Below are 11,379 nucleotides of genomic sequence, written 5' to 3'. Positions count from 1 at the left end.
AATATTTGACAAAAAAATAAATTATTAAAACAAAGCATGTTAAAATAAATTAGACAGTATTTAAGTATTAAAAAATTACATATTAATATAAAATTAAATTAAATATTTATTGGATAAGATAAAAGTAATATGTAATTCTTGTTGAGATTTTAATGCTTAATAAAACCGGATGAAATTTGTAATATTTATTGTAAAAAGTAAGATTAAAGTTCTATATGTATATTTAGTGAATGTTTAATATTATTTTTCATTATACAATTATGATTGTTTTTAAACCCCTACTTTACTTCTTTGACAGAAAAATTTAAAGTGTTGTTCCAAAATTAAAATGAAAAATAAATTAATTTATATTTAAATTATAAACAAAAATATTGACCTAGCATAACAAAAATATTATTAATGATCTTAAAAGAATAAAATTTTCAAAAGAAATTTAATCTAATGATTTAAAGTTCCTATATCATATTTCAAGAATTTGATATTACAGAATATAAAAAATAATAGAAACAAATATCAAAAGTTTTAAAGAAAAGATCTTCACTCAAACTCTTTCTGGTTGGAGTTCACAATTCTCGTCCTTTGATTTCTTCGATCTTTCATTTTTGAGATCAATTGAATTCTTCGACTTTTCTCCACTTTTTTCAATTTCTTGCATCTTAGTGTCGAGTAAAAAGTACAAGTTATCGTTGACCCTAAATGACCAAATATCAAGTTTTTGATTCTCTTTAAAATTATTCTCCAATAATACAGGTGACCAATCTTGAACAAGATTGTAAACACTAGTAGTGTTCATATTCCACTTCTTCAAAGATAGTGAGAATTCGTTAAAATAAGGATCTAACACAATCACTTTTAAACCGACCGGCTTTCCTTCTTGATCCCTTGTTTCTAAGATTGTTTTTTCTATTTCTGTGAGAAAATCATATCTAATTTGTGTAATTGGCATTGAAAGACGATTGTTGTTATAGCTGAGATCAGACATAAACAATGTCTTACACATGATATATTTAATATCATTACCATTCAACACTGAGATCATGTTATTAACATGATTAGGCAATTCTGGTGGTGGTGATAGATGAGTTTTTTCCTTACGAATGATTGGTTTCCTCCTAATTGCGGGCTTTGATTTCACTATTCTTTCTCCATCAGAGATATCTTCATTGTCTGGACGATACCTTTTTTTGCTATTAACTTGTACTTTTTTCACTTTCGTTTGTTGACATGAGGTTTGATTGATTTTCTCTATTTGTGTTAACTCATCTTTGGTATAAAATTGTGGAGAAATTTGAGATAACACACAATGCAAAGTAAAATGAGGCAATGGATCGAATTTCTTTTCTAAAGAATTCAATTTTTGCATATATGCATTGATCTTCTCAATAGCCAAAGCTTTCTTTTCCATCATGCATTGAGCTTCCGTCTCCATAGACATTGATTTCTTTTCTTTTCTTTCACAAATAACGTGTTGCTGTATCGCTGAAGTGTTGTGGTTTCAAGTGTTTATCAAGTGTGTATTTATAGTGTTCATGGAGATTTAAAATTTAAAACTAAATAATGGTAGAATCTTATCATATATTTAAATTTCCTTCTATATAGGCTAAAGATATAGATTTGATACTATATCTCGGTCAGTTAGTTACAATGAATATATTTTGTTTGTTACCATACAGAAGGAAACACAAATTCAATTAAGCTGACTTTGTTTCCAATGAGATAACTAAAAATACGGATTGTTTATTTACTTAAATTTTATTTACATAATTTCCATATATATCTCAATTCTCCTTTATTATAGGTTACCTTTTCAACAACAACAAAAAGTTAAAAATTAAAATCTAGATCAATCAATGACATTAAATTTATTTTGCATATATTAAAAAATTTGATACAAAAGAATCTATTCAATATCAGTTTAAATTTTTTCGGGAATATTAATCTATATCAATTTTATATACAAATTATATTAAGTTAATAATTTTTTATTATGATAAAAAATAATTAATCATTCTTATATTTACATTATAATATGAGAGAGAGAGAGAGAGAGAGAGAGAGAGAGAGAGAGAGAGAGAGAGAGAGAGAGAGAGAGAGAGAGAGAGAGAGAGAGAGAGAGAGAGAGAGAGAGAGAGAGAGAGAGAGAGAGAGAGAGAGAGAGAGAGAGAGAGAGAGAGAGAGAGAGAGAGAGAGAGAGAGAGAGAGAGAGAGAGAGAGAGAGAGAGAGAGAGAGAGAGAGAGAGAGAGAGAGAGAGAGAGAGAGAGAGAGAGAGAGAGAGAGAGAGGTCAAATGACACAATGTCAAACTTAGAAACATGACACCTTCAATAACTCTTTACTCCATGGTTGTATAACAAAATTTACCGTTGGATTGAAAACTATTATCTTATAGATCATACCTATAAAATTTCATATCAATCAATTATCATTTGATATGTTAAAGAGAATAATAAAAGTTAGTGGTTTTCATAAAGTTTTGAAAGACATTAGCTTTTATGCATCTCGTTGACATGTCAAATTTTGATGTTAAATTTTACATAAATGATCTATGTGATAATAACTTTCAACCCAATGATAAATTTTGTTATACGAATATGCGATAAAGAGTTATCAAAGGTTTCATGTTACTAAACTTGATACCTTGGTGTCATATATATATATATATATATATATATATATATATATATATATATATATATATATATATATATATATATATATATATATATATATATATATATATATATATATATATATATATTTGGGATCAACTTGTTGAAATATTAGATATAATCCAAATTGAATCTAGTAGGGAGGATTATGGTTCGATCCTTCACAGCTACAATCGAAAAGAAAATATGACTACTTGATATCAGAACTGACTTTCGAACCAAATTAGTCGATCTAGTAGACCAAATATTAGTAGTAAAAACCAAAAAATTACGGAGTTTTTTCTATTAAATATTTATCTATTTCTTTTACTTTTCATCTTAACAAGTTAACTATATCAATTTTGTATACAAACTGTCTTAAATACAATTTATATTAAGTTAACAATTTTTTATTATGATAAAAAAACAATTATTTATTCTTATATTTACACACACACACACACACACACACACACACACACACACACACACACACACATATATATATATATATATATATATATATATATATATATATATATATATATATATATATATATATATATATATATATATATATATGTTTTGTTAAGATCAAATGATACTAAAATATCAAACTTAATAATATGACATCTCTAATAACAGTTTACCGTATATTCATATAACAAATTTCACTGTTGGATTGGAAGTTATTATCATATATATCATGTCTATAAAATTTAACAACAATCAAAAATCATTTGACATCCCAACGAGATGCATAACGTCTTATAAAATTTCTTCCAACTAGAACACATGACCCACATCATTCACAATCTTTGTTTCTCTTCCATTCTTCCTCGAATGAGAAGTTATGAAAAAAAATAGATGACACTAATATGTTAGTGATTCATCACCTCTTAGAACAAAAAACTTTAAACTTGGGACTTTTGTTTCTCAATTATTGTATTAACAAAAGTTGAGTATTTAAATTATCGTATATACAAAGATTAAGAGTGTTTAAAGACCGTTTAAATTTTTTTATAATTCTAATTAAACAATGGACAGTTTAAATTTTTTTGAAGCAAAAAATAAATAATAGAATGTAAATAGAGATTTTGGTGTTAACATTGAGAAAACTTGCTAGGGGGAGATTTCATCTTTGTTTATTCTCATGTATGACCATAAGTCAGGTAATATGCTCCTTTACTCAACTATTAGTATTACCATGTGTTGCTTTCGTTCGTATCTCCTTTCCGTATCAACACCATGAGATCAATTGTTACATAATAGCCAATGACTTGGTCTATTAACCAACACAAAACCTTAAGTCCCAACAATTATACTGCAACACAACTTCACACTATCATGCTACATGACGTGCATATGTCAAATCTAACCATATGTCTAGGAATTAATGTCCAATATACAAGAAACTTGGATCTAGTAGTGGCTATCACATTTCTCATGTCAAGTCATACCATGAAAACAAATTTTAGGTAGCTAATATTAAGCAAGCATTAAGAGTAAATGATCTATCAATATTAAAGGTTGAGTAGAGTCACATAATACACCATGACCGTAGTTAATACATGAATAATATATTGACTGCATAAACAAAGAAATTTTTAGCTACGCTTACTCATCGTAGTTGTACAAGTAATCCCAAGAAGACGAATTTGGAAGATCATCTGCAGCGATCCCTCGAGCAGATTTTCTTCTTTCAATCCTATTTTCCTATTATTTTGTTGGAGACCAAGGTAAACTTACTCCTTTTATGTATTAATTCACCTAAACTCCCTTAGAACTGAATTAGGAACTCCTATTTATAATTCCCGATCTAAGGCTCTCTTTGGGCTTATCGTTCATCTTTTCCCAACGCGTCTACTTTCTTCTAGGTTAAGCAATTACAATTGTCATGTAACTTGACCTAGTCTCCATGTCTCGTTGGCCGAACCACACATGTTCACCCAACACTCCTACTTTCCAAACCTACCTTCACATTGAAGTACTCAGCCTTGAAGTTATGATTGTCTTTGTTCGATGGCCCAAACCCAAAGCTAGTTAAGATTTACATTTATTATTGTAATTAGTATTCAAGTTACTTAGGTGTAGATAAATAGACACTTTGTAATTCAGTATTATAATTCAATTCAATAATACAATCCTTATTCCTTTTTTCTCTCTTTCTCTCCTCACTAAAAGTGCCTCAAGCACTAATAAATTGGTATATAGAGTTCCGGTTAGATTTTTGATAGTGTTTTCAAAAATCACACGTCAGAGATCGTGTTTATAGGATCATGGATTGTTGTTAATCAATCCCTGCAAAGATGAATGGTAACTGAAATTTACCAAACTCCTTTCCAACTCTTGACGACAAGAATTGGCTTCGATGTGGAAAATAGATGCAATCTCTATTTGGATTTCATGAAATCCTAGAAGTGATTACTGATTATGTTCCTGCGATTGGTGAAGATGCAACTGACGCACAGAGAACCACTCACAAGGATGCCAAGAAGAAGGATTGCAAGGCGGCGTTTTACATCCAATCGGTGGTTGATGCGACTAATTTGGACATAATCACTCATGTTAAATCAATGAATGAGGCATGAGATATTCTTGTCAAGTTGCAAATTTTGCAGCGATAATATGAATTATTGTCGATGGGAGAAGATGAAAAGATTGCAGGCTATGTGTCGAAGGTGTATAAATCCATCCATCTCATGAAGGGTTATGGTGAAACCCCAACTAATAAGATGATAGTTAAGAAGGTAATGTGCACGTTGACCTCTCACTTTGATCATGTTATCATAGCTATTCAAGAATCCAACAATCTTCAAACCCTAAAAATAGAAGATTTGGTTGGTTCGTTGGAGGCACATGAGATTAGGATCATCGAAAGGAAAGGAGTTCAAGACTTGATACAAGCACTGCATACTCAATCATGGAATAAGAATGGTGGTTCCAACAAGTTCAAAGGCAAAATCGACAAGACTCAGGGCAATAAGTCTTGGTCGAATCCTCACAGGAATAAATTCGATGATAGAGCTTCTAAATCCTCGAAAAAGGAGAAAGAAATTCCTATCAGAAAGACAAAGAAGAGAAAAAAGGTTTGCAATGCTATAACTGTGAAAACTTTGGTCACTTGGTCAAGCATTGTTGGTATAGGAAAGACAAAGGATCGAAAAAAGGCAAGGACGAACGAGTAAACCTTTCACGTCAAGATTCAGATGATTATGATGATATGATGGTTATGGTTGTAGTTGCAGATGACCATGTAGAATGCAAGATCTAGTTCCTCGACTCAGGCTGCTCGAATCACATGACTGGTCAAAAAGTATGGTTAGTAGATTTTGAAGAGTTGAAGAATAGCAAGGTCAAAATTGCTGATAATAACTCGTTACAACCTGAAGGTGCTGACAACATAGTTAGTCAAAGGAGTAATTGAGAGAAATCCTTGATCAAAGATGTACTCTATGTCTCTAGAATAAAGTGCAATCTGTTAAGTGTTGGACAACTGGTCAAAAAGGGGTTCTCAGTGGTTATGAAAGATGGAGCCTTATAACTTTTCGACATCCAGAATAACTTGGTCTTGGAATCTCCTATGTTGAAGAATAGAACATTTACGACCATGATCAGTTCGACTAAGGTACAATGTCTGAAAACAGTTGTCAACCACAAAAATAGTTGGTTGTGGCATCTGAGGTTTGGCCATCTCAATTTTAGGTTGCTCAATCAACTGATCACTCAAGATATGGTAACTGGTATACCAAGTCTTGAGATACCCGACAAACTCTGTGAAGGTTGTCTAGTCGAAAAGCATTCTAGGAAGTCTTTTGTTTTGACTATGCCAATGAGATCATCATGCATACTCGAAGTCGTACATACAAATATATGTGGTCCTTTTGAGGAGCATACCATTGGTGGAAACAGGTATTTTATTTTGTTTGTTGATGAGTTTAGTCGAAATCTATGGATCTATGTGATCAAGAAAAAGGAGGAAGTACTTGAAATCTTTAAGAGATTCAAGATGCTTGTTGAAAACCAGAGTGAAAATAAGATCAAGGTGTTGTGAACATATGGAGGTGGCAAATACACATCCGTCGTACCCCAAAATTTGCCCTCCCCTTTTCACTTTTCACCTGACCGATGACTCGATGTTCATCGGTACCCATTCATGCCTCATTCATGTGCATCATTTATTCATGTCAATACTTTCTATAGGCATCATAGATTTAAAGTTGGTGGATCATAAAAACCAAGGTTCTTACTTGAGGTTGGTGACGTTTGAAGGTAGGTGGCGCATCTCGAAAAATACGATTCCTCGCGATGGTCGTGGAAAAAGTTAAATTCGAATAGAGTCGCCACCGAACTTTATTTATCCCAATTAAGGAATAGGAAAATATCGATAAAACCTTTAGAAAATAGAATAATGATCATCGCAACCATATTCGGGTTCAGGAGTCGATTACGCATGGGGGAGGTATTAACACCCCTCACGTCCGTTGTACTCAACGGGAACCTTTTAGTTTAATTTGTGATTTGAATGTTAACTTATGTTGTTGTCTTCTTAGAGTGAATTAAGGATAAATAGAGATAGATGGAAACCTCAGAAAGGGGGAAAAGGGAGGTTTTTTTATTAGTGTGCTCGCCAAGATCTCGCAATCTCGTGCCTACGTATCCTTATAGTGCAATAAGGAAGTCAGAGCATTCGTAGTTCGGGGAACTACGATTGGTTGACATCTTTTAGCGAATGACTGTTTAGATCGTGTTTTAAAGGCTAAACGTTGGCTTGTTTACTCTCGGCGGAGGCTTAAGCACTAGTTTGTTATGCGCATTAGAAAGGATTAAACAGTGTTCTTTCTGAAAAGAGTTTTGGTCACACGGGGGTGACAAGTTGAGTTAATGTGTTTGATGTTTTGTTAGATTGGTTTCGATCACACGGGGGCGAGAAAAGATAGACTTGATGTGTTAAGATATTTTTGTTGGATGACGATTACTCGAATAGTCAAGTAAGACAACTCGTATCCTAATAGTCGGGAGAGGGAATAGAAGACTCTAGACCACTTTCTCTTTCATCCTTAATTATAAAAGGACTTAATGATGATTAAGGTGTTTTGAATGGATGACGAATACTCGAATAGTCGAGTAAGGAAACTCGTAACCTAATACTCGGAAAAGGGAATAGAAGACTCTAGACCATTTTCTATTTCATCTGAGTGATTATGAAAATAGGTTTTTGTATGGTTGACGTGTTTAGATAAACGACAAGTACTCGAATGGCTGAGTAATACAACTCATATCCAAGTATTTAAAGAGAGGAATCGAAGGCTCAAGACCATCTCCCTTTTCATTTAGCTTATTATAAGAGTGTTTTGATTTAATCGAGTTTAGAAGTTCGTAGAGAAATGACGAATCTCTAACTGACCGAGTAAGAAAACTCGTATTTAAACAATCGAGGAGAGGAGTTAAAGGCTTAAAACCATCTCCCTTTTCCTTTCGCTATTATGAGAATAAATTGTTTTGATCTTGGTTTAAGGTTTGTAAAGAAATGACGATTGTCTAACTGGCCGAGTAAGAAAACTCGTATTCAAACAATCGAGGAGAGGAGTTAAAGGCTTAAAACCATCCCTCTTTTCATTTCGTTATCATGAGAAAAATTGATTTAATGGTGTTTAGGTGGATAGGAGTGACAACTATTTGACTAAACGAGTAAGAGAACTCGTATTCAAATAATCGAGGAGAGGAGTTGAAAACTCAAAATCATCCCCCTTTTCATTTCATTATTATGAAAATAGTTTGATTAGGCAGATAGAAATGAAAATTATTTGACTAACCGAGTAAGGGAACTCGCATTCAAATAATCGAGGAGAGGAGTTGAAAACTCAAAACCACCCCCCTTTTCATTTCCAAATGAAATGGTATTTAATCGTGGTTAAGTATTTTAATTGAGTTTGAATAAAATACTCGACATTGGATCGAGGTTTTTAAATCTGTGTTTGCGAATAAATCTGATTTTATTTAGTGAATCAATCATCTACTCGATTAAATCGAATAGGTCTCATTGTAAGAAAGCCCAAGAGTATGCTATGTGAGGTTGATGATGATGCATAAAAGAAATCGACTTACAAAGGTATTTGAAAATGGGGCTCGATATTGAATCGAGAAGTAATTGACTTTTAAATAGTTTATGATTTTTGAATCGATGAGATTGAAATGGATTTAGTTTATGAATTGATGATGAAGTTGAATAAAATCGAGTTTGAGGATGGTTTGAAATCGTGATAATAAAAAGAATTGATCAATATTTAATTATTAAAATTAATTTATTAAAATTCAGTTAAATCAATTAATTAAGTCAATTAAGATTAATTATCAAAATTATTTAACTAAATTAAATAATCAAGTTAATTAAAATTGGTTAATCAAAATTAAACTAATTAAGCAAAATTTTAATCAATTAACTAATTTAATTAAAAGAGAAATAAATAAGTGACAATGTTGATTTAAAAAATGATCGGATTGAATTAGTCATAATGTGCTTAAGAACTGGTTTGCACGTAGTGACAACATGAGTAATGTCATACGCAAAATCATAACTCGGTGAAAATATCCAATTGATGTGTTAAAGTTTGGGCGGCATAACGACATAAAATTGTCGAATCCGCGGATCGATATTCCGACTTTATCGCAATGGAATCAAAATCAAATAGCAACCATTCAATATTATTTATAATATGTTACCAAAAATCAGCAACAACACGACATAATCGGATCGAAATTTACATGCACCACAATATTCTATTATCATTATAATTACAAATTTTATAAACAAACCACATTTAAGACAACAGTAATACAAATGACTAATCAAAACACAAATCCATATGCACCATGTTCATGAAACAAAAACAAGCATGCAGTATTATAAACCAAATTTTTTTAATAGCCATGCAATTCAATATGAACACCATATTCATGAAATAATAACATACTGTGCAATATCAACATGTAGTATCACAGTATTACATGCAGTATCACAGTATTACATGCAGTATCAAGATTACAGTACAACAATTCAATAAACAATATCACTAATGACTATGCAAAAGAAATTCCATATGCAGCATCAAAAATTAATATAACATTAAACAATCATGAAACAATAACATCTAAAAAATTTAATTGAAATTAAACTTAGTAATATTAACAACTTGTATAACACATAAACTTGATTCGAAAAATTACCGCAATGTCGAATCTTATCCCTTCAATATTTATCGCACCGCATCCACGAAATTCATCTTGTACCGACGGGTTTGTTGTAGAGTTTCAAAGCTACAAAACCGAATTGTTGTTGCTGAAGATTCGGCGCTTATTTTGTGATGTTCTTCCATGGTAGATCTCGCATAATCCGCGACCCCGACGTTGTCGCGACGCAAGCTGATACCATCAAACTCACAACTGTGCTGATGCATTCACTACTGCAAATGGTGTTACACCGTCCAAAGTTGCCTGAAGTAATTCACCTAAAGCCTCTTTAGGTGCCATTCTCAAACCACCTTTTCCCAAACCAAGCTGCTGAGATAACACTTTGAGATCTACTTTGGTATTAGCTAATGCAGAAACAATATAAAACCTATTTTTCTTATCCTTTAAAAACAAGTTTTTATTGAGTCCACCACCCAAATTTCCAACATACTTTGCCTAATCATCGTGAGGTAACAACGTCGACGGAATTTGTTTGTTGCGACCAAGGTGATGTCGATGGCGATTGCCATTATGATACGTGTTATTTTCTCGTCGAAACTGGTTTAGGCGGAGGAGCGATGTGTGGTGCGTGAGATGCATGTAAGGTTTATCATAGAAGAGTTTGGAGGAAGGTGTGAGGGATGGTTTGTGTGGTGGGGTGTTGAAGTCGGAGCTTGTGATCGTGGTGGCGGAAGAAGACGGATGGGTATTTACGGAAATGGAAGGAGAAGAGATTGAATGGCCGACGAGGAAAGTTTGTCAAGGGTGAAGCGCTGCCATGGAAAACGGAAGGAAAACTGTCTGTGTGGGAGTATTTGTGATGTTCGATGGAGGTAGACGATTCATTATAATAAGGTATGTATTTTCGTAACGGTGGTGTTGTGTGTAGAGAAGAGGATGACAGATGGTTGTGGAAGGAATTGTTGGAAAGCAAAAGAGGCTTTTGCTTCTCTAACCTTTTTTCGTTTTTGTTCTCTTTTTCTTTTGTTTTTGGAGAGACAGAGTCCCTTGGAGCCAAGTCCTTAGAAAGAAGAAAAAACTTCTCCTTTATTGTCTCCTGTTTTGACCGTTGGAGCCAGCCTTATCACCACCTTTTTTTATTCTTTTTTTTATCCTCTAGAAGGAGGACACACGTCCGCTGCTGGCTGGATAGGAAGATGAAAATGTTAGCTGGTAACACATGGGGAAGTACCCACTCCTTGTCCAATACCCTCTTCTTATCGTGACTGAAAAAAGAATTTGATGGATATTTTCATGTGATCTTACGTGTTGCATCATGGATAGATATGGTGACATGAGTTTTTTTAAACAACCAACAGGAGCGGGAAACGTGTCGTTTGAAAAGAGAGGAATGAGATACTTATTATTCTTTTATTTTTATTATTTAAACAAATAAGATAAAGTATTAATTTATGATTGGTTGATAAGGGAAAGTGAGGATAAGGCATGTGGGCCTTTGATTAAATTCGAATTGACGATTAAGATTAAATCAAAGAAGCAT

At 32.7% G+C, this 11,379-nt stretch overlaps 1 protein-coding gene across 1 annotated transcript; it reads right to left on the bottom strand.

Annotated features, from left to right (window-relative positions):
• Positions 1-541: 541 nt before the first annotated feature.
• On the bottom strand, positions 542-1,435 carry LOC127137044 (B3 domain-containing protein At2g24670-like). The gene has a single exon (XM_051063542.1). The coding sequence runs from the start codon at positions 1,433-1,435 to the stop codon at positions 542-544; it is 894 nt and encodes a 297-aa protein (XP_050919499.1).
• Positions 1,436-11,379: the final 9,944 nt, after the last annotated feature.

The sequence above is a fragment of the Lathyrus oleraceus genome, chromosome 4 (genome assembly GCF_024323335.1).
Source record: "Lathyrus oleraceus cultivar Zhongwan6 chromosome 4, CAAS_Psat_ZW6_1.0, whole genome shotgun sequence".
Taxonomy (NCBI): domain Eukaryota; kingdom Viridiplantae; phylum Streptophyta; class Magnoliopsida; order Fabales; family Fabaceae; genus Lathyrus; species Lathyrus oleraceus.
The sequence above is the reverse complement of the archived record's forward strand: the minus strand, read 5'-3'. Positions and strand labels throughout refer to the sequence as shown.